The sequence below is a fragment of the Copadichromis virginalis genome, linkage group LG20, assembly GCF_057382275.1.
Source record: "Copadichromis virginalis isolate Kocher_CV1m ecotype Utaka linkage group LG20, C_Virginalis_male_GT1.1, whole genome shotgun sequence".
NCBI classification, from domain to species: Eukaryota; Metazoa; Chordata; class Actinopteri; order Cichliformes; family Cichlidae; genus Copadichromis; species Copadichromis virginalis.
Window position 1 is genome coordinate 3268252 of NC_140637.1, and position 22739 is coordinate 3290990.

At 41.3% G+C, this 22739-nt stretch overlaps 3 protein-coding genes across 5 annotated transcripts; all 3 read right to left on the minus strand.

Annotated features, from left to right (window-relative positions):
• Positions 1 to 4644: 4644 nt before the first annotated feature.
• ssr4 (signal sequence receptor, delta) lies at positions 4645 to 8639 on the minus strand. The gene is made up of 6 exons (XM_085442798.1): positions 8452 to 8639; positions 8126 to 8244; positions 7966 to 8040; positions 6353 to 6442; positions 6156 to 6221; positions 4645 to 5287 (listed from the first exon to the last, which is right to left on the minus strand). Exons 1-6 carry the CDS (start codon positions 8498 to 8500, stop codon positions 5183 to 5185), a joined length of 504 nt encoding a protein of 167 aa, XP_085298924.1. The 5' UTR covers positions 8501 to 8639; the 3' UTR covers positions 4645 to 5182.
• Positions 8640 to 10007: 1368 nt separating this feature from the next.
• LOC146684014 (rho GTPase-activating protein 4-like) lies at positions 10008 to 18767 on the minus strand. Of its 2 annotated transcripts, XM_085442794.1 has the most exons (23): positions 18565 to 18767; positions 17971 to 18113; positions 16056 to 16145; positions 15752 to 15923; positions 15480 to 15642; positions 15205 to 15267; positions 14993 to 15121; positions 14792 to 14920; positions 14398 to 14619; positions 14129 to 14230; positions 13591 to 13752; positions 13409 to 13493; positions 13239 to 13266; positions 13032 to 13131; positions 12872 to 12932; positions 12640 to 12717; positions 12411 to 12539; positions 12211 to 12316; positions 11779 to 12006; positions 11640 to 11692; positions 11310 to 11541; positions 11188 to 11233; positions 10008 to 10682 (listed from the first exon to the last, which is right to left on the minus strand). In XM_085442794.1, exons 3-23 carry the CDS (start codon positions 16120 to 16122, stop codon positions 10506 to 10508), a joined length of 2532 nt encoding a protein of 843 aa, XP_085298920.1. In that variant the 5' UTR covers positions 16123 to 16145; positions 17971 to 18113; positions 18565 to 18767; the 3' UTR covers positions 10008 to 10505. The 2 variants fall into 2 exon arrangements, with proteins under 2 accessions (XP_085298920.1, XP_085298919.1); XM_085442793.1 differs by lacking the exons at positions 17971 to 18113; positions 18565 to 18767 and adding an exon at positions 17700 to 17824.
• Positions 18768 to 18968: 201 nt separating this feature from the next.
• On the minus strand, positions 18969 to 22250 carry naa10 (N-alpha-acetyltransferase 10, NatA catalytic subuni). Of its 2 annotated transcripts, none has more exons than XM_085442795.1 (8): positions 22062 to 22250; positions 21833 to 21931; positions 21654 to 21712; positions 21523 to 21568; positions 21032 to 21147; positions 20837 to 20881; positions 20255 to 20340; positions 18969 to 20117 (listed from the first exon to the last, which is right to left on the minus strand). In XM_085442795.1, exons 1-8 carry the CDS (start codon positions 22080 to 22082, stop codon positions 19915 to 19917), a joined length of 675 nt encoding a protein of 224 aa, XP_085298921.1. In that variant the 5' UTR covers positions 22083 to 22250; the 3' UTR covers positions 18969 to 19914. The 2 variants fall into 2 exon arrangements, with proteins under 2 accessions (XP_085298921.1, XP_085298922.1); XM_085442796.1 differs by having other exon boundaries at positions 18969 to 20097; positions 20256 to 20340; positions 22062 to 22249.
• Positions 22251 to 22739: the final 489 nt, after the last annotated feature.

Consider the following 22739-nt stretch of genomic DNA (forward strand, 5'->3'; position numbering starts at 1 on the left):
CAACGACGTTGATTAGCTGCGTATATACGAATGTGAATCGCGTTATTGGCTGGACTATGGGATAAGGTGGCATCGTTCTAATCCCATACGGGAGCAGCCAGTCACTGACTGACTAACACTGCAAAACAGAATTGTTAAAGTTTTAATTTTAATTTCAATTCAGGTTAGATTTTTTTTTGTGCGCAACGCAGATTTTCTGTGCGCAGAGACCGTGGCAGCAGTGCGCAATTGCGCACGCACGCAGCTTAGAGGGAACATTGGTCTTCACCCATTTAATAGTTCTGGGCCAGCTGCAAGAAGTGCATGCACACACGCAAGCCAATATGCAAACACAAACAAAAGCTGTACACCAGATATTGTCCTTTTGATGTGACATGTGGATGGGATGTTTAATATGTTGTGGAAAAGGAGTGAAAGGAATTTCCTCCCTTACATGGTTCTTTTTTTTTACTGCAAACTGCATTGTCATGCAAAGCAGATGAGAGGATGCCCAAATAGGACAAGAAGAATGAGATGCAGTGAAAATAAGTGCAGAGGTTTGGAAGCTACAGTGAGTTATGGTAACCCCAAACACTGTCAAGCTGTTTGGGCTGGAGCAACTGTGCATATAACACCCTCCTCTGTACGAACAAAACCATGAAGTAACCAGAGCATGAACTGTTATTGTAGTGAAGGAAGGGGAAGCCAGTGTAAAAAGATACAGTCTGCTCTGTGATTACTGAGTTAGCCCCACACTTTGTTGACTTTGTTCTGCTTTGCGAAAAGTGTGAGGAACGAGCAGGAAAAACGATGCCTATGGAACAGACAGAAAAGCCTGACTTCATGTGAAAATTATTTGTGCAATGCCAGTTTCCACATTGCTGAATCCCGCTAAGCCCATCGAGGTCTGTGGCCTGAGCTGGTGTGCTTTACACACCTCTGAGCGCGCGCGCGCACACACACACACACACACACACACACACACACACACACACACACACACACACACACACACACACACACAATTCCTCTGCAGTTATCCTTATTTCACAGCAAATGTTTTGTCTTGTGTAAGAATAATAAAGATAAACTTTTGATAAAAGGCTATACAGTGGGGCAAAAAAGTATTTAGTCAGCCACCGATTGTGCAAGTTCCCCCACCTAAAATGATGACAGAGGTCAGTAATTTGCACCAGAGGTACACTTCAACTGTGAGAGACAGAATGTGAAAAAAAAAAATCCATGAATCCACATGGTAGGATTTGTAAGGAATTTATTCGTAAATCAGGGTGGAAAATAAGTATTTGGTCAATAACAAAAATACAAGTCAATACTTTGTAACATAACCTTTGTTGGCAATAACAGAGGTCAAACGTTTACTATAGGTCTTTACCAGGTTTGCACACACAGTAGTTGGTATTTTGGCCCATTCCTCCATGCAGATCTTCTCGAGAGCAGTGATGTTTTGGGGCTGTCGCCGAGCAACACAGACTTTCAACTCCCGCCACAGATTTTCTATGGGGTTGAGGTCTGGAGACTGGCTAGGCCACTCCAGGACTTTCAAATGCTTCTTACGGAGCCACTCCTTTGTTGCCCGGGCGGTGTGTTTTGGATCATTGTCATGTTGGAAGACCCAGCCTCGTTTCATCTTCAAAGTTCTCACTGATGGAAGGAGGTTTTGGCTCAAAATCTCACGATACATGGCCCCATTCATTCTGTCCTTAACACGGATCAGTCGTCCTGTCCCCTTGGCAGAAAAACAGCCCCATAGCATGATGTTTCCACCCCCATGCTTCACAGTAGGTATGGTGTTCTTGGGATGCAACTCAATATTCTTCTTCCTCCAAACACGACGAGTTGAGTTTATACCAAAAAGTTCTACTTTGGTTTCATCTGACCACATGACATTCTCCCAATCCTCTGCTGTATCATCCATGTGCTCTCTGGCAAACTTCAGACGGGCCTGGACATGCACTGGCTTCAGCAGGAACACGTCTGGCACTGCGGGATTTGATTCCCTGCCGTTGTAGTGTGTTACTGATGGTGACCTTTGTTACTTTGGTCCCAGCTCTCTGCAGGTCATTCACCAGGTCCCCCCGTGTGGTTCTGGGATCTTTGCTCACCGTTCTCATGATCATTTTGACCCCACGGGATGAGATCTTGCGTGGAGCCCCAGATCGAGGGAGATTATCAGTGGTCTTGTATGTCTTCCATTTTCTGATGATTGCTCCCACAGTTGATTTTTTCACACCAAGCTGCTTGCCTATTGTAGATTCACTCTTCCCAGTCTGGTGCAGGTCTACAATACTTTTCCTGGTGTCCTTCGAAAGCTCTTTGGTCTTGGCCATGGCGGAGTTTGGAGTCTGACTGTTTGAGGCTGTGGACAGGTGTCTTTTATACAGATGATGAGTTCAAACAGGTGCCATTCATACAGGTAACGAGTGGGGGACAGAAAAGCTTCTTACAGAAGACGTTACAGGTCTGTGAGAGCCAGAGATTTTCCTTGTTTGAGGTGACCAAATACTTATTTTCCACCCTGATTTACGAATAAATTCTTTACAAATCCTACCATGTGGATTCATGGATTTTTTTTTCACATTCTGTCTCTCACAGTTGAAGTGTACCTCTGGTGCAAATTACTGACCTCTGTCATCATTTTAAGTGGGGGAACTTGCACAATCGGTGGCTGACTAAATACTTTTTTGCCCCACTGTATATGAGAGACGTTTAAGAAGAAATGATGTTTTGCACTGATAATCAAGACTAAAAGCTTGGGTTATGTAATCATATAAATAGAAATGGGACTGAATTGTTTACACAACCTTGTAAATTACTTTCTTAAATGGGGAAAAAACAAACCAAAGATATAGGACAATAATTTGCCATTGACAGAATAAACTGTGACTTCCTGTCGGATCATTCCTTCTAAAAGGACAACATTTATCTCTAAATATTTCATTCCACATCGGCAGTCATGGCCACTAGTGTGCTGGCTGGAGTTACGCACTTTGAACTCCATCACACAACAAAGAGAAGCAGGAGTTTTTGTGTTAGCATCGACTCGCTGGCCTCCATTGAGTGTTTATTTGTCCGTTCCATTTATATCTCTCCATCCAGCTGTCCGCGACTTCCCACAGTCCAATAGGTGACTCTGTGAGGCAACATCTGGATTCCTTCCAGCCCCTGTCTATTCTAAATTAACAACACTGCGATGGCTTTCTTCTCTCCTTGTCAAGGTGCCAGAAGACGAAAGCACTTAAACCACAAGTGTGAATGTGTGATGACAAAGCAGCAGAGAAGCGGTCATCTGAGAAACTCCTTGTGTTCTCTACACTGTGCAGTATTTATGTGAGCAGATCACTTTACTCGCAGTATACATCAACTCTATAGGACTAAGTGAGAGGCTGCAGTTGTGCTGTTTTTGTTGATGCTAAATTGTTTTTCTGTGGAGTGAAGAGTCTTTGCTAAACCTTATTTGGGGCACAGACAGAAATAGATAAGCTAAGTTTAAGTCTCTGTAATAAACTAGATCACATCAGCATGACTTTCCCCTGAGCACCTCTATGTCATAAACTGGATGCAGAAGGAGGGCATGGAGTTCATAAGGCAACATAATAATAACATTAGTAAACCATAACCAGTAAAAATCACATCCAATCTGCCTGTAAAGTTGAAGCTGGCATCAGCCTCGAGTCTCCATCAGCAGCACACAGCTGCCACAGTGTGCTCAACCAGTGGCAATGCACTACAGGAATTTAGAAAGGAAATGCAAGCTACCGCACTCCCTGCTCACAGAATTAACATCTGTAACAGATTTTTCTTTTTTTTGGCATGTGTGCATGTGTGTGTCCCCGTTATGAGAAAATGTGACAGGACACAAGCTGCTGACGTGCTGCCTTGTTTAATGCACTGCTCTCCGTGAATATCGAGGAATACCAGTGGGACAGCGCTGCCTCTCTTGCGCTGACAAAAATAGCCATCATGTCCACTGAGAGTTCAGCCACAGCCTCCAAGCTGAACATGTTTACAGAAAAAAAAGGAATTGTTTTTCAAGAGTTTGCAAGCTAGCACAAATGATATTTACTACGCACAAAGCCTTAAAACTTTTTTATCGTAACCGGATTTATGAACATAAATGCTTAGATTATCAAGAGAGATTTTAAGTGGACTGCAACGGCCAAGATGGTTACTGTCACAAAGGATTTACTCATCATCCAACCAAGTCTGTCTGACTACAGCAGAAAAACCACACTGACATGTGGTTTTCTTTTTTTCTGCCAACTCCACAGATATTTTGGTTTGTTAATTTTGGGTAGGTTTATCCTGCTCGTGTTCCTTGAGATAGATTTATTTTTCCCTCACCCCAAGGCCGTCTTGAATTCCTGTAGCTTTGTACGTGTTGCAAAGTAAACACGTTAACAGGCAGATTTAAATATGCTGTTTTTGGGGCTGCATGGGAGTTAGGAAAGGTGGAGACATTTTCATGCGACTTGGCCACCCATAGATGGGATACAATTCAACTACTTCAGCATGTGAAAGATAAATCTGCTTAAAGCTGGTTGTTACTTGAGTTCAGGTGACTAATTGCAGCTAGTTCTAGACTGGAAAATAAAAAGAAGCACTGTAGATGACGTGTTGCTGTGAAATAACAGACCTTCCCATCTGTCTAGAGAAAAAGGAATTTATAGATTTTCGCTTTACTACAACCAATAAAATAAAAGTCATTTATTCACTTTCCTGGAGGAGACACATCCACTCGACCTGTTCAGGCCAGTCTGCGCAGCCACATTATTGACATTTCATTTGCATGGAAGCTTTGACCTTTGCAGCACAATCTGGTCAGGATGTTCCACTGTTTAAGCGGGACCCAATACAATGCATGAGCTCTATGTGATTTCTTTATTTGTAAAGTCCAGGTTTACTGATCTGTTGTTTCCAAAAGAAGAAACCATTGTTACAAAACTCCACCCATACCGAGAGTCAATCGTGTGTCAAAATTCATCTTTAAAGACTCAAAAGCACATAAGAGACACAGTCTGAATAAAAAAATACAAAGACTGCTACTTCTGCTCCTTGCCCCAAAGCAGATCAAGTGGCAAAATCCTGTTGGTTTGTCTCAACACTGGATGATGGATAATTGGTCGAGCCCCATCAGAAATCAGTCTTTAATGATCCAGTATTTAAAAAGCTGTTTTGGGTCAGTTTATGCTTGGATGGTGCTCTTTGCGCTGAAAGCCAAGTAGTAGACCAGGATACCAATGAGGGCAGCAACCACTTCAGTAGACACCCATGGGCCATTCCATGCACCCTGTAGTGAGCAGGGGGGGGAAAGGAAACAGGTTTAAGGACAAGAGTAAATAAGGCAAATGAGGGACAGCCAATCAGAAGAAAGTTGGCTTAAATAGTAGTTTTATGGTTTTAAATGGAGAGAGTTTCAGAGTGAACGGCCTGTGGGGCTGCACAAGTGCCAATAAGAGGCAGATAAGGTTTATTTTTAAATGAGAATCACACAAAGCTAAAGGTGGAACTGGAGTTTCATGTTTACATGAGTTTGTTGTTTTGAATGAATGCAGAGATTCCAACCATAAATCAGACACTGGCCCCTTGGATGCATCCGCACAGGAAACAGCAAAGAGACCGCAGCAAGTCAGTGACATTTGGTAACGTCAAGCAACGAGGGGCAAAAAAATGCTGGCAACATGAAATTGGTGGACCCCTGAGTCAAACTTTTTGCAACTCTAAAGAGAGCAATTTAAGCCACTGCTAATGAGAGCGTAACATCCTGTTGATTGTATGACGGTATGATGCATGAGTGGGAGGTAAATAAAGTTAGAGGGTTACCTGCACACTATCATGTCAAATTTCTGGTAATCATGTGTACTTAAGTCCAAAGTTCACTTGCCATTTGCTCTTCTTTAAGCTTCACTAATTCTTAAGGAAACAATATGACTACTCTGCAAAATAGAGGCCTGTAAGAGTGTGCAGTCAGGCGATAATCTCTCTGGGTTTATTCATTCACTGGAGACCTTTCAAACATGCCAGGAAGTTACGTGATACTTGATGTAAGCTCACTAAAGCTGATACAATTTAAGGGCGTTTACTGGCTTTTAATTTACAAGATAGCAGGATCATGACTCAAGTGATGTGTTCAGTCTGAGATCCTAGAAGAAACTCACCCTGTGGTCAATGTTGACAGAGAAGAGAGGGTGAATGGCATTTACGTCTTCATTGTTTCTCTGGGCCTGGAGCAAATGAGATTAACAGATTTAATTGAAATTAAAGCATATTTGATTATAAAGACGACTCATTTCAAAACAAGTGGAGCTCAAGCAAAGGAAACCGTAAGCTGATCAACAACACATAATACACTAACCTTGCGCAGGGCACTGTAGGACTCCTCATCGAAGAATTTGACCTGATATGTTCCAGAGGTTGCCTGTTTGTGAGGAAGACTCCAGGACACCTGATGGAAGAAAGTACACATTTAATAATAGCTGATTATTTACTTTTTTTTGTTTCTTTAAGATACTTTTAGTTTAAAAATGTGTCTAAATGTAAAGCCTCGAGTCTGTACTAAAAGGCAAACGTGTATTTTAATGGCCTGCTGATGAAAGGGTTAGGGATAAATGTAAACTACTGTCTAAGCAAGTCATAAGGTACAAGTATCCTAATGACCCCGGTAGTCCTTATTTGAAAAAGACACTCACCTATAGTAAATCAACAATATTTCTTTTTTTTTTTTATAAGCTCTACATGAGATTGTTCATCTGTGAAGGGTCAATAAACCTCGGGGGAGCCACCTAATCAAAGACATCCTGTGACTATTAATTCAATAGAAATTACTTTTGACAAAGGAATTTAATATATTTTTATTGCACTGGTGTGTGTGTGTATTAGTGTGTTGGTTCACTTAATTTCTATAATTTGCTGTCCACTTTTTCCTTTTTATTGCAATTTACTGAAATTACTGCTACAAGAAGTCATGAAGTCATGACCAAACTGGCAGGAAAATCCAGTTAAAGGGCAGCATGTTTTGATATCAATATGTATGTACGAATCCATCCAGCATAGTGAAAATGTATAACAAGAGGAAGTACTTTGATATTTTCTCCCACCTTTGCTTATAAGCTTTAAGGGTGGTCTCAATTAAGAGCTGATCAGTATAGGCTAATACCAGCCAACTGACTGCTGTGAGTCTATCAGTAAATGAGATTACATTTACATATATCTGTAACTAATATTTATTAGTTGTGTAATACTGATTTGGTGCTGTCTAATCTTGGCTGAAAAAATTCAAACCGTTTCTGAAACTTTTTATAATGAGACATTATTACTGGCACAAAGCTGATAAAAACAATGAGAAATAAAGCAGTATCGGGTAAAACTGTAACCACGATCATCTGGCTCATAATAGATTTAGACAGCACTAAAATTATTGTGACTATATGTTCAACCTTCTGTAGTTCAGTACCCATAAATCTACAAAGTGCTACTACGTTTTCAGCTGCTCCCTTTATAGGGGTCATCACAGTGGATCGTTTGCCACCAGCTTCACCTGCACTCTTCCTCTTTTTCTCCTTCCTGGCTGCTTCATACTCAACATCCTTTGTCCAGTGTACATTTAGAGTTTCCTACTCTCACCTAGACTAGCCTCCTTCTCTCTCCCTGCCTCCTATCATCTTTTCCCCTTCTCCTCTTAATTTGTCTTCAGTCAGTAGTAGCACACTATCAACCAGCATCCTGTTGGCCAGCAGCACTGGAGGTGGCCATTGTTGTTAACCTGGGCCCCGATCGATCTGGTATGGAAACCTTTTCCTTGATGCCCCGCATGTTTGATTTGGCAAAGATTTTACACCAGATGCCCTTCTTGATGCAAACCTCCCCTTTCATCCAGGCTTGAGACTGATTGATTTTTTTTCACTCTGCTAACAAATCAGATTCAGTAAAAGCAAGTACCTTGACCTGTAGCCACATGTGAATCCATACCTGGTACTTTCCAACGTCCTGTCCTCTGGTTACAGGGAACTGTCTTCCATTGACATCAGCATACAGCGTTACGCTCTGCAGAGAGCAGAAATCACCATGAGTGCTCCAGTAGCATCAGTACATCATTGTGCTGCTGGCTGTGTTAGAGGTGGACAGTTACCTGTGCTCCGTTGGCGCAGGTCAGGCTGAGTTCAACGATGAAGACAGACTCTGATGAGATGACGGCGTCAGAGGTGGTGTAGGCCGACGGAGTGATGACTGGGTCCGTGCAGCTCTCTCCTATGGGCACAAAGAGCAGAGTTGAGGTCAGCTGAAATCCTGCACATGATCATCTACACAGCATCTATAGATAATACAACTTTCACCACTCTGCCCTCCTGTGGCTACGAGATTGCGGGTAGTGATTCAATGAATTAGCTACTAGCTAAAGCTGATTAGCATTACAGGCTTATTAACCCGGTATTCTCTCTTACAGAGTTGTCTTACCTGAGCAGGCGACCACCAGCAGCGCAAAGAAGGCGGCTATCCGGATCATCGTGACGTCTCGGAGGTTGTTTAAGAGGTTTCGTGTTGCTCCTGAGGTCCAGTTGCCTGAGTGCTCGGCTCCTTCCAAACAGTAAAAAGGAAGAAGTCCACCTCAGCTCACAGCGCTTCTGCACCTCTGCGTCTGCGCACCAATGACGTGGACTCTCGAAACCGCAGAGCACCCTGGGAAAGTGCCCCGTCGACACGTCATCAGAATCAAAATGGCCGGAAGTCAGTAAATGATGGATCTAAACAGCTTTAACAAACTGACCTTATTTATTTTTTTTTTTACAAATTTCTAATGAAAGCCTCCCTCATGGTCATTCACACCACAGCAAAGTAATAAAGTAATAGACAGACAATTAACAGAAAAGTTTAAACTGGACAAAAGTAAAAATAAATAAACGAGTGAAAGAAGTAAAGAAATAAATAATACACTTTCTGTGAATTACAAAAAATGTTGTTTTAGAAATAACAGCACAGTTTGGGGAATTAGATTATTATTTTTCAATTTAAGCCCAGAGTTGTGTTGATATATTTGTTTTATTTAATACTAGAGCATTTGTTTATAATATAGAATGGAGGAGACATGCGGTTGAGAGTGCACTTCTTGTTCTTATATTAAGATATCGCATGGATCAAATGTGCACTTAAACTTCTTTACAATGAAAGAAAGTGGAGGTTCACTTAGAATCAAAGTATGTGGCCCATGATTTACAATGAGTTTGACATCCTTGGGGATCTAGGGTATACAGAAATTTGTGACATTGCCTTTGAAAAATATGTAATAATTCAGTTATAATATATATAATAATAATAATTATTATCATTAATTATCTCCACCTTTATAGACAGGTTGGACAAAGATGAGTGTCCAGTTGAGGGAACTTAAGAAATCTCTTTATTAGATATTTTGTGATTCTCCTAAATTGAAAATCATTAAAAAAAATGTACTCAGGCTACTGAGACACACCTTGGTGAAAGTCAGCAGACGACCTGATTGTGGTGCTTTGTTAATAAATGATGATCCTTCCATGTTCAGGGTGATTTGCTTCCCTAAGTAAAGAAGAATGAGGCCTATTTTTTTTTAAACATACCTTTAAGTGATTTGAAGCAATATAAATCAAATTTAAATAAATTAAACAGGACAAGACACCAACAGAGATATTGGTATAGATTGAGCAGTGGTGCAGGGGTAAGGAGCTTAGATGTTTGGAGCGATTTTGGATGTTTGGAATAGCGTCCCAAGCATATTCCACTGAAGGTTTTCCCAGGGACATCCACAGGGTGGGACACCTGGGAGAAACCCAGAAAACACTGAAAAGAATACATCTCGTCTGGCCTTCAATTACTGAAGGAGGCCCCAGAGGCATCTAGCCAATGTTGCATGAGAAAGGAGCATCTCGACTACTTTTACTTAAGCCCGAATATATTATTCTATGTATAAAACCCCAGGATGAAGAAAAGAAATGCAAGTTATAGTCATGTTTTACATACACATCTAATGAAGCAGTAAGCCTAGACAAATTATTTAATCAGCATGTAGTTCAAATATACAGATAAATCATAAAGAGATAAGTAGGAATTGACGTTTACAACTATAACATTCACAGTTTTCTTGACTTTGTGCCAGCATCTCATTTTGACAGAAATTTGATTAAGAGTGTGCACTTATGCCTGTATTGACTAAAAATTATTGACTGGCAGGGCAGCTGTTTAATATAATAAGAGAAGAAGTGCAAATATCAAAAATGCCTACAAACACATTGGTGCATTTCAAGTAGTTCACAGTTTTGACATAGTACCGCAGGCCTGTGGAAATCTGCTGTACATCACACGTAAGACAGGACTGAGTCAAGGAGACCTCAGAGAAAGGACTCTCAGTCAAGGATCTCAGGTTTCTAGAAATAGATGTGCTGAAAACTACTGTCAAAGGCCTTCACGCTACACCTCAACTTCCATTAGTATCATCTCTCCCTCGCCCCGTGTGTCTTCTTGTGCCATTGCTGATCATCTCAGTCCGCTGCATCTGCTGATTTGAAGAGCCCTGTTCCTCTCCCCCTGCGCCCATCCTGCTTTCCTTTCTTCTGGGGAGTCTGGACTGAGGGGGAGGACACAGTGGGGGTGGGATCCTGATGGGTTTGTCGAATCAAAAGCTCCTTAAAGACTGAGTCCATCTGGCGACAGACTTCCTGTAATGTGAAAATAAAAAAGTACAGATGAGAGAGGAAACAGGGGGAAGTGTCCGTTTTCTCTACTTTTCGACTTCAGAACTTCTGTTTCTGCTCGCCGCTCTTGGCAATGACTAATTACTCTGTATAGTAATTTACTGAACATCACTCAGATTTTCGTAAGCAGGAAACCCAGACTGTGGGTTTCCTGCTACCGTTAACACTTAGTTCTTCTTTTTGGTTATCAAAAATGGATTTTTTTCAAAAAAAAAAAAAAAAAAAAAAGGAAGGACAGCCCAGCCACTTGCTCTTTAGCAGCAGCACATTTCCAAGTACAGTTTGGCTCATGGTCCCCTTTAGCAACCTCTGATGTTGTAACGCTTACAGCTACAGACACAGATTACTGTGAGAACCCTTTATAATGGCTTCATTTAAAGTTGGCTCATTGCACAATGATGCGGTATTTTTCTTTTTAAAGACATTTATTAGGTTATAAACAGAGAGCTATAAGAAAAACAAGACACACCTTATCTACTCGAGAGGCTATATCCTCAGATGACCGTCGCTGGTAGCTGTATGCAGAAAGATCAGTCTGAATAATTATGTTTTACTCAAGCACAGTCAGTCAGCTGTTGTTGGGTTACTTACTCTTGCCCATAACAAGGAGAGGGCATCCTCCTTGGCTTACATTGCGGCCCAACAGGAATCTGAAGTGTGCACTTTCCACCTGAACCGAAGCTGCCTCCTCCTGGTGCAGCTGTTAATTTGTGTTCTAGTGCCCCGCTGCTATTAGCTCTGGGGCGTTCTCCCCTTCTGGGTGCTGCTACTCCAGACATTGACATACTTGTGCTGTTGTCAGCCAAAAAACCCATTTCTAAATCTGCAGCAAAGCAAATGTATACATCCTTTGTTATTCTTCAAAGACATCATTATATATTTTTAATGAAGCGATGAACTGAAATAGCCACATAAACTTACCATCTTTGCTAGGGGTGTACTCAGTTTCTATATCTCCATCAACATTGGTCTCTCTGTGAAGTAAAGAGCATAATATAATCATTCCACAATACACCCCCCAACCCCCGCATGTTATGTGAACTACACTTTTTCACTGTACCCGTCATCCAGTTCTAGTGTCATGCATTTCTCATAAACTGGTCCCGGCACTTCGCTCTGAGTGGGGAAGATGCTTTCTTGCTCAATGATGATGTCCTTCACCAGGGCATTGATCTGAGGCTGCAGGGTCACGACGTCGTCATCATGAGCCCCTCTTATCAGGCTCGGGCCAAAACACACGGCCAGATTGTAAGGTTGCATCATGTTCTCGTCACTATACTCCGACACACTGAAGGCAGAGAGAGAGGAGTAAATAAAGAAACAAAGAAAAATTAAAGTTGGTTAATTTTATTGGTTGTTTTTACCTCATATAATCTTATTTAACTGCACTAACAGTGGATGTTAATGATTCTCACAGAATGATTCAGCAATGAGAAAAAACAAGGCAAAAATTCAGGTTTTCCATATTCAAGTCACAGGTAACGACACTCACTGATAAAGGAATGCAAAGAGGTATCTCATGACGATGATAGCAGGCTCGGGGAAGGAAGAAATCACAGCTTTCAGCTCAGCTGCTCGCTCTGCCTCATTCTTTATTTCTGGAAAACAAAAAGGTGATGAAATAAAAGAGAAGTTGCTGCTGAGCATCCTTAGCCACACTAATTATATCCACAGGTGCACAAGAACACTCACGGGCATGCTCCAGGAGCAGATTGGTGCTGTCAAGGGGGAAGAGTGGATTATCTAAACCCCTGAAGTAAAGCTTCAGCACTCCAGCCACCGAGTCAAGGTCATAACTCCCCTCAGCCAAAGGGTCCTCTCCTGCAGGGGAAGCCCATGGCACACTGCCCCACATTATTAATGCTCCATGGAGAGGAGCGCTATGAATAGAAGTTAATCTAACAAATACACACACCCCTACCTCGCTCAAAAGCGTCCCTGAGATTATTGACCTCCAACTGAGACCCCGGCACTCTAAATATCCCTTCATGGTGGAGTCCTGATGGGCAGACAGATTATCGCAGTGGTCTAAAATGAGTGCCTGTTTCCCTCAGTCACTTTTAAACACAAGAGGCTAGATGTATGTGTGTCTGCAGTTGTCTTTTTACAATAACATCTAATGGTTTAATGTTACTTCAGCAATGAAGACTCACCATGGAGGTTGATATAGCGAATGCAGCTTTCCACAACAATTGGAATCTGTTGTCCTGATGCCTGAATTAAAAATAAACAATAAATTTCACTGACTCATCACGAGTCAAAGGGAAAAACTAAAATGACAACGAGAGAGCTGAAAGAGGAAACCGGTGTTACCGTTATGAAGGACAGCATGTCTCCATTGAAAAGTTTTTGGCTGTGCATCAAATTGGCACTCGGGTGATTCTTTCTGACACGCATAGACTTTCCAGTGTGTCTGGAGAATGACACACAGGACCGTGGAGGCACAGTGTTAAGACTGGTAGCATGAATAAATAAAAACGATGACTCAGCGACAACTGTTAAAAATAATTATATTCATACCGAGGCTGATGGTCATTTGATACTTCAGCTGGGAAGAAAAGAAAAAGGACGTAACATATGATAAGAGCAATCCGTTTTAAAAAGGAGAAATACTCTGTGTTTGGTATTTTGTTTGTGACACAGAGTCAACAACTTGTGGTATTGTAACGTGAGAAATGCAGAAGCAATACCTTTTTCTACAGCTTCTTTAAGCAGATCATGTTTAACTTGCAGTTTAGATACAAGAGAGCTGCCAACGAGGTACTCCTTTACTTTCTGTAAAACAAATTACACCGATCAGATTAGTATTTTTTTTATCGTTACCACACCAACTGCACATCATTGCTGTTGCCCCCAAATTTTACCGACTCACAGTAAAGTAGAGGTATTCTATTTCCTGCAGGCTGGCCCGTCGTCGAGTGGCGCTGGGCTTTACAGTCAGATTTTCAGTGCTGCCCTCCTGAGATGAAGGCTCCAGATCATCGCCGATGCCCTCCAGCAGAGAAGCCTGGGCTGCTGACATGCTCTTATTAACCTATGTGAGAGCAGCAGGGTGAGAGGTGTGTTGTGTAGATACCCACATTTGAGACATTATGTCACTTTCAAGTGCCAGCAGAACTGCTGAGATTTATACTTGTCTTACACACTGAGATCATGAGAACTATTAAAAAAGGGCTAAATATAGTCAATAATGAGGTGGAAGGCGTTCTCGCCTTTTATTATAGTGCTTTTGCATCTTCATCACTTTTAAGCACTTTTACTTCCTTTCTGTACTTGAGGCTGTGATGCTTTAATAAGTTTAACTAAAATTAGAATAAGGAAACAAGAAGAAATTTTCATAGACTATTTGCAGCCTCGTTAAAATTCAAAATATGATAACGAGCAGCCCTGGTTGGTGCGATTTTCTTTACCTCCTCAGTTTCCTGGGTGACGGCTTGCAGTCGAGTTTGTATCTGTTTGAATCTGGTCTCCAGTTCGCATATCATCTCACACTCCGCACTGACCTGAGTAACCTGAAATAAGATAAGATAAGATAGAACTTTATTAATCCCTCGGGTGGGTTCCTCTGGGAAATTCGATTTCCAAAAAGCACAGCACCGACAGAATGCAAGGGAGTCTAGAGTTGTTCCACACACTTAATATATAAAGTTCCTTTACATAATTTAATCAAAATACACACCTGGTCCCCATCGTGGGGCTGATAGGGGAAGCGTAGGGGCATAGAGAAGGTGTTGTAGTTGTCCTGCAGGAGGATGTCTCTATCCCGGCTCTGGTCCAGTCTAGACACGGTCTCCTCTATTTGCTGCAGGCCTGCGCTCAGGTTATCCTGGGCCTTCCACCGTCTTGACAAGTAGGCCTGCATCACCCTGCCCAAAGTGGTGTGGTAACCTGTATCTGCACACTGGAGGAGGAAACTGAATTTAGAATCACTTCATTCATTCGGGAGCTTTCAGATCATGACAGAAGGAATGGAAACAATGAGCGCTGGGGTTCAAATGACATGAGAGATCATGACCTTGAGTGCTATGTAGGGTTTTTGTATGTTGAAAGGAAAAGGTGACTGATGTACTCACATCTATGAGAGTAGAGATGTCTTGCAGGTAGTACTTATTCATGGAGGAATTGGCTGCAGCCAGGTTTAGGAGGTACTCATTTCGGGCCTTGCTGCACTTCAGCTTTATTTCTTGGACTTTAATTTGTCTCTACAGCACATAAACATTGTCAGTAAGAGTCACATGATACGTGCATGCACGCACATGACACCAAGCATTTACCTTTTCTATCAGCCTCTCCAGTTTTTTATTTGCACTCTGCTTCTGCTTTTCCTCTTGCTTCTCTGCTTCCCTCAGCTTCCCCTCTGCACAGACATAGCCTGAGTGGTACTGGTAGTATGTTCGCCATGCCTGCACACAGGCACAAAAAGCAATGCTTTCCTCTGTGTACTTAAGAAACGGAAAACATTCTGTGTGGTTGGTTTCTCACGTACCGCCTGTAGCTCTGTGGTAACCTTGAGTAGCCCATCTTGTAGCTGAATGCAGATGTCTTTACTCTGGAAAACACAGACAAAATATCAGAGAAGTGAGATGACACGACACAGCAAGGACACAGTGACCCACGTCATACTTTAAATATCAAGATTTGGAAAAACATGAACTGGTGGTTAAAGTGAGAATGGAAAAACGATAACAGAGCAAGTATTATGTCATTTGCACTGCAGAAGTGCATGGCAGTGTGTTCGTGGGTGAGCGCTTGCAGTAGTACCTTCTTTGCAAGGCGCTGTGTGTACTCCACACAATGTGTGAGAGGTTGGGTGAGAAAGTTGTTGCAGCTTTCACTCAGTCCATTATGGTCCCTACTTTCTTGGCGGGTCTGGGACAGCAGAGTAAGCCATACTTGGGACACAGAGTTACTACTGGGCTCCTTCCTGAGCGTGGTCATGCATAAACAAGAAAAAAAATACAAAAGGACACAAACTTTGAAGATTGAAATGAACTGCTGTGTAGTTTAGCACGTTATGTGCAGTGTGCAATTACCTCTTTATCCTTGATGTGAACCTTTCTGCTAGTTTTTCCAGGGAACGAGCATACTCGCTTTCAATCTCACCCCGTCGACGCAGGTAGTCTGTCAGGTCTTGCAGCTGTTGGTTCTTTTGCTCAAGTTGCAAGTCCAATACTTTCAGTTGGTCTACAAGCTGACAGCGAACCTCTGAAAGGCCGACAAAGACACACTTACTGTGACAAGTAGGTTAGAAACTGGTTTCACTGATCAGAGTTAAGATGGTGTGAAATAAAGAGGCTGTGTTTCTCAGTGTGGCACAAACCACCACATGCCTTTTACCTTTGATTTGAATGTCGTAGTCCACCACACTGACCCGCTCCTTCCGAAGTTTGACATGGGAACTCATTGTTGATCCAGCTGGGTGGAATTCTGTATAAAGGCAGTGATTGCTTTCATTTATAAGCTAGCATGAAATATCAGCTCTGTTCTGTTAACCCTTTCTTAAAGAGGGGAGTATGCAAGCTGATCAGTATCCTTTGGTGGAGAAAACCTGTTAAACCCACTGTTACACCCTTTCTACTGAAGTCCCCTCCACCACCTCCACCCTTCCCCTTCCTCCAATAGACCCTACGCACTTCCTCTTGAGAGACTTGTAGAGCTGAAATGAGCATGTTCGTCTTACTGTAGCACATCTTTTCAACGTGGTCACACTCTGCTGCGTTTCCCTGAACAGCAGGCAACTAGAAAACCGGTTGGCATGTGTTGCTTGCTTGCACCGGGCAGACTGCAGAATTGCACAAGGTGCAAAAATAACTCTAACAGCATCTCAAGCTGCCCTAAAAATAGGACGAACCACAAGGCGCACAACTGTGCGGGGATGTTTGTGCTCAACACTACAGGTGGTTTTACAGAAGAAGAAAAAAAGAAGGAAAAAGAACTTTCACCAATAAAGGTTTAAATCCTTCTGCCTTTCACTTTACAGCATGTCTTGGCCGATTGAGAAGACTATACCCAGGTATATTCCAGTTCAGGATGAACACGACAGGACATGTTTATCGGAGAACTGGCTTTACCCTTTACAGTCAGACAAAGAAAACTACCAGGTCTTACTGATAGAGGTTTAACTGATCGTTTCTGATAGGTTTCAGTTTCTTGACACGCTTTTAACTATAATTTATGGGTGAAACTTACACCCAGGCCTATTCTCAAGAAAAAAGAAAGATGAGTGTGGCTGGAGCACGGCGGTTTTTCTTCAGCGCACGATAATCCTGAACTTTGCAAAATACTGTACATTAAAGGAAATTTATTGCAATTCAAAAAGAGGAAGATCAGAGTGTTGTCTTGCTGGATCATACCCTTTTGTACACAATCAATACGCACACATTCTCTCCATTTCTCCCCCTCAACTTCCCTTTTTTTTGAAAGCCAAACATCACTCATCAGCACTCTCTTTAGCTGAAATGTGCACTCTCCCAACAGATGACCTGCTAACATGACTGCTGTATTTCAGCATGGCCCAAACTCCCTGCAAAAAGGAGTTCAATTTTTGCAGCCTGTGTCACCCTTTTCCATTAGTCGCTTCATTCTTTCTCCATGCGATCAGCTGGTGAATCACCACATCCTATCCTCACAACCTGCCGCAGTATTTCATTAAGGCTAGTCTTAACCTTATTGCTACTATAGTTTTTCAGTTCCTGTTTTACTAAAGTAACCTTTTCTACCATTTTAGTGTTTTTTTAAACAAGCACAAACAAGTAGAGGCGTCTATAGTTATGAAACATCACTCGCCCTGGGGGGGGTTTGTCTATAGCCAACAACAACATAAAACGATCAAGCAATGCAAACCTTAACTGCATAACAGCATGCGCCTTTTTAATACAAAAACATGTTCATTAAGTGTTAAACTGACTACCAGTGCTGATTTGGTGAGACAGGAAAACAAATAAAAATCAATAAGAGTGTCATACGTGCAGAGAGTCATACCTGATCAGGAGTCTTGACTAGTCTTTCCTCCACACTAAACTGAACTAAATGATGCCAGTTAATAGCGCAGTAACTGCTTCACCTCCCCCTCACTTTGGACACGGATGGATGTGGGTGGAGTGGAAGTCATCTCTGACTGACTCTCTCTCTCTCTCTCACACACACTTACTTACTTCTGCTGTTCTCACCCTCACCCCCCCCCTCCCTCCCCGCTTCTTCTCACTCACACATTCAGTTTGAGCCATCAGTGTGTGACTGTGCATGTGAAAACCTTTTCTAGTATAGTCCTTCCTCTCTCTCTCTTTCGTGCCTCCTCTTGAACCCCACAGCAGGTTTTCAGTTCAGTCAAACAACAGCTGTTTTCACTGATTGGGCTCTCCTTGCCGGTTCCTGAGTGAAATCAGCTGCACTGAGCTGATTTCAGTTGAGGGGGAAAAAAGAAAGTTATTTTGAGTATTATTATTATTATTATGTTTTTTTAAATATATATTTTTTTATACACTGTCATGGCTACAATATGAGTGAGCGGGAGCAACCTTGACTTTAAAAAAACAAAACAGTCAGTTATGTAGATTAGGAGGGAAAAGAAAAACAGAAACAAAGACCACTGTTGCTATGAAATCATAACACAGAAAGATTTACAACAACATTGTTGACTTCTCTGTCTGAGAGGTGTTAAACAGCCTGCTGGTGTGAAGCTGAGCTTCTTGCAATTTGTCAGAGAGAGTCTAACTCTTTCAAAGATCATTAGGCATAATTTGTTCTTATCTGTCACGTACTTCTCTTTCACTCGTTTCCTTCCTCAAACAGACAAACAGACGGTGTTGCACAAACAATTAAAAAAAACAACTGGTATTTAACTTACGCATTTTGGATGACATTTGAGAAAGAAAAGTTTGATTGAAGGGAGTCTCTGTTGAGTCCCAATGCAGCAGGGAGCTGTGTCTTTCAGTTTAAACCGAGAATGACCTTTGAACCTTGCTACACCCTACATAAAAGTAAACAAAATCTTTGAGCTCAACTGTAAACAGTCATGGCCCAACTATTCAGTTCACTGCAGGAAAAGTAAACTCATCTGAATTTAGTTACACTTAACTATGTCCCATTGTGACCTGTTATAGAGACCCATGACATTCCTGGCATTGAACTCTTGCTGTAGGTATTGTGAAAAGCCATGCAGTAGTCTTTCTCCGCCAGTAGGAGTCACTAAAGTATAAATTTGACAGTAAAGGCACTTCCCCACTTATGAATAATAGGCTTAAAAATGGGCTGAGTAGATGACACTTTAATATGAACTTCAGCATTCCATTACTACATGGCATCGAACATGTTTCCACAGTGGCCGTGCTTACAAGCACTCATTTTTACAGATCAAAATCCTTCCGATTGAAGACTTGTGGCAGCTGTTCTAGTATTTACACCTACCTACACCATATAGTGAACTGGTGGCATGCTCACAAGTGATTCATGTTTATCTCCTTGTCATGTGTTCAACCAGTTACCTGAGGACAGATATCTATGATGTCCTTTCCATCTTTAATCGTATGTATTAAAAACAAACTCTTTGCAGAGGATTAGTTCAGCTTAGAAGCTACAGTACCATTTTTGGAAAAAGAAAAGGACGTAGCCCACGGAGGAAGAATGCAGACACAATGAGTTGGGTTAAATCATTAACGTGGAAGAATTTTTCTTTTTATCAGTTTATTCCATCATCAAGGTTTTTATCCTATTTTTTGGGGTCTTTAACTTTTAATCAGATCATCACTCACAATACCAAGGTGGCAGTTGAATAACTTATCCGACTCTGCTGGTTTTCGTTCAGAGATGCTCATTATTTGATGCCTTTTTTGACAAAAATGAAATACAAGAAGTATTATTTGACAGATTTATTCTGTCAAATAAAGACCAATTGAAAAGTACAGGCGGTCTTAAACCTCACACAGCTTTTACAATGACAATAATCCAATAAAAATGACCAGACCAGTAATTAATTTGTATTTAATTTAGATAACTGAGTAGATTGATGCTATTAACAAAGTCTCTGCTCATCACTGCAGGAAAAAAAAAATAACCAGAATTACCAAAAATAAAAAAGTGACGTAAATGTTGGAGCATTTTTGGTGCCGAGATAATCAGTGTGTAAGGTCAGGGGAAATGGCAAATAGATAAAAACTGGATGCAAGGGATGATTTTAAAAATGTCTAAAGCTGCAGTGTCACTGTGAATCAGAAGAGGAATCTTTAACATCTGTGCTTTCTGTTGCCTCGCTGACTTCGCTCAGCTCTTTGCTCTCTCCTCCGCTGTCTCTCTCGCTTTCTCTCTCATGGTCACCGGACCCCGACGGACTTTGGCCAGATTGTGCCTCTTGACCCGGCACGCGTGCTCCGGGTTTCCTCAGCTGTGAGATGACCAGGGGACCCAAAAAAAAAGAAAAGAAAAAAAAGTAACGCATTCAGATTTTGGTCACATGCTCGTATTAAGGGGCAATTCAGAGTGAGTGACAATCAAACTAAAGTAGCTCATATTTTTTTTAAAAAAGATGTAAAAATCAAGTACCTCATCAGCCATGTGGGCCAGGTCTCTTTTCATGGCGTAGGCATCCTCCCCATCTGCGTAGTATTTGGGCTCTACTTCACTAATCCTGTGAAGGGACAAGATAGTAGATCAGTTAAAGTTGGTGCAAAAACATTCAGCTGTTCAGCACATTTTCAAACAGAATTTTAATGGATTTTAAAAATGAGAGTTATAGTTGAAACTATCACTAATCCAACCAACATTCTTTCATCTATATACACAAAGAAACAATCATGTAGAAAATGACCCTTAAAACTATTTTTAAAGCATGGTGAGGGAAAGAAAAAAGTAGACTGAGCCTTTAGAGACTTTAAAAAACAAAACAAAACCCAGTAGTACCTGGGAATAACAATCTTATAATTATCTACCAATATAAGTAGCCATCACATTTGTGATACAGTTATCTGATTAATTATACTAAACACAGGTCAAATTATATCGACTACCAGTATTATTAAACTATTGTAGCCCAGCTGATGTAAATAAAATAAAAGTTGTAGTAGTACATGAATTACATTTAAAAAACTTAACAGTAATGTTGCTAGAGAAACAGAAATACTTACTGGAATTTAAGTGTGTTTGAGTACAGGTGCAGGGCAGCTCGGTTGCTGCAGTGGGGAGAAAACATTTCTTGAAAACAGGAGCACTTACAGATACAATTGGAGTCAGAACACATTTTGTACATAGGAATTCATACAATCATTTATGTACACAAAGAGATAAACCCTAGTTTGCAACAAGCCAAGAGTCCGCAGTACCTCTTGCGAACATGAAGTGAGACATATTTAGCATTGAAGTTTTCTATCATGGCCCGACTGGCTTGATCCATCAGCTTCTGAGCCAGTCCCAGACGTCGGTGGGACCGCTTTACTGCCTAGAAGACAGAGTGTTTTAGGTGAAGCTGGTGGTTTAAGAGCTAAAGATGTTAAGATTTGAACTTGGAGTAACCAAGAAGGATGCGATCAGAAATTAGTACATCAGAGAGACAGCTCAGGATGAGCAGTTTGGAGATAAAGAGGCAAAGGTGAGCTAGTTTGCAAATGTGCAATAGAATAATAGTGGATATATTATGGAGGTGCCAGACAGTAAGAAGTGATGAAAACCATGAAGAATGACAGAGGAAATGCTAGCGACATGATGAGATTGGAGGCAGATCCGCTGTGGTGAACCCCCTAAAGGAGCACCCAACAGAATATGAAGAAAAAGAGGCAAAGGAGTTGTCTGAGGTGTCGCAGGTGCTCCGACTCACCAGGGATGTTATGTGTCCATGAGGTACATCATCTGGGTCCTCCTCCCTATAAAGAGTTTGCAAAAGTCATAAGAATCAATGCGTTTTCTTAAAAGTGACAGCAGGATACAAATATGCTCGCTAATACTTACATCTTTGCGAGCACATATCCCACAATTTTCCCATTTTCATCCTCTGCTATATATGAGAGCTGGAACGATTTAAACGGAAGAACAATTAGAGACATAACCGTACACATTGTAATGGTATGTATGATAGGAGCAGTGCCATTAGCAGAGACAGGGAAACTGGAATCAGCACTGCTCGTTACCTGTGGCCATGACAAGCCGTGATAGAAGTAGTATTTCATCTGATAATTTTCTGGAAGACACAGCAGGTTACAGTGCTGCATGTTCATTAGGTCCTCCGGCTGAAAGAAACACATAAAAAGGGTCACACAGCTGACCGGCGATATCTGCTCAGCTAAACTGCAGCCTGTAACGTTAGCTTAGCTCTGTGCAGAAACAGCGTGGCTCTCGAGTGAATTTCTCTATACTTACCCGTGCGTTTCGTATGTTCATTTTCCAATATCAATTACTAACAAGATTATGAAAATCAAAAAAATCTATTATACTACACTGGTCAAATGATTCATAACAGTTCCCCTACGGGGTTAAAGAGCCTGTTTCGCTAGCTAACTAAATGGACGTGCTAGCAAGGAAAGCAAGAGGAAGGAGCGTGCCACAATAACGTCATACACGTCCGCTCTGCCGGGATTTCAGAATAAAAGTTGTACCTATTGTATTAATCGGATTTATTTTGAAAAAAAAGTGGCCATAAACCCTTGCTGTGGCCCGACGGTGGCTAACATAGACAGACAACTATAGGTAATTTGAGGTTATACATTTTTGTAAATTAACACGGAACTGATGCACACATTTTACTAGACAACATTCTCTGTTTAGATGAAGATTTTTAAATAATATGATACAAATGCAACACATTTTCAAACACTTCCAAACACAAAAGAGGATTTTTTAATAGACACTGGATTAAACAAACTGTTGTTGAAAAAGTTTATATTAGAGATTTTAAAAAAATGTAAGAGCAATCCCACAAAACAAAAACAAACAAAACAAAACCAAAAAAAGCCTGCTAAAATATAAAAATGTTGCTTCAGCACTAATCAATTAATAGGGGAGACCGGGGATAGTTGTAACATTTTTGACATTTCTGTC

Excerpts from the sequence above, each read along its gene's own strand:
- ssr4 (XM_085442798.1), bottom strand. The coding sequence starts at position 8,500 with ATGATCCGGATAGCCGCCTTCTTTGCGCTGCTGGTGGTCGCCTGCTCA. Across the intron at positions 8,041-8,125 it reads CCTGCGCCAACGGAGCACAG|AGCGTAACGCTGTATGCTGA; the intron begins GTAACTGTCCAC and ends TGCTCTCTGCAG. Across the intron at positions 6,222-6,352 it reads CCTACAGTGCCCTGCGCAAG|GCCCAGAGAAACAATGAAGA; the intron begins GTTAGTGTATTA and ends CATTTGCTCCAG.
- LOC146684014 (XM_085442794.1), bottom strand. The coding sequence starts at position 16,122 with ATGAGTTCCCATGTCAAACTTCGGAAGGAGCGGGTCAGTGTGGTGGAC. Across the intron at positions 14,921-14,992 it reads TGGAGAGGCTGATAGAAAAG|AGACAAATTAAAGTCCAAGA; the intron begins GTAAATGCTTGG and ends TATGTGCTGTAG. Across the intron at positions 14,620-14,791 it reads ACATCTCTACTCTCATAGAT|TGTGCAGATACAGGTTACCA; the intron begins GTGAGTACATCA and ends TTCCTCCTCCAG.
- naa10 (XM_085442795.1), bottom strand. The coding sequence starts at position 22,082 with ATGAACATACGAAACGCACGG. Across the intron at positions 21,713-21,832 it reads ACGGCTTGTCATGGCCACAG|CTCTCATATATAGCAGAGGA; the intron begins GTAACGAGCAGT and ends AAATCGTTCCAG. Across the intron at positions 21,148-21,522 it reads ATGGACACATAACATCCCTG|GCAGTAAAGCGGTCCCACCG; the intron begins GTGAGTCGGAGC and ends TCTGTCTTCTAG.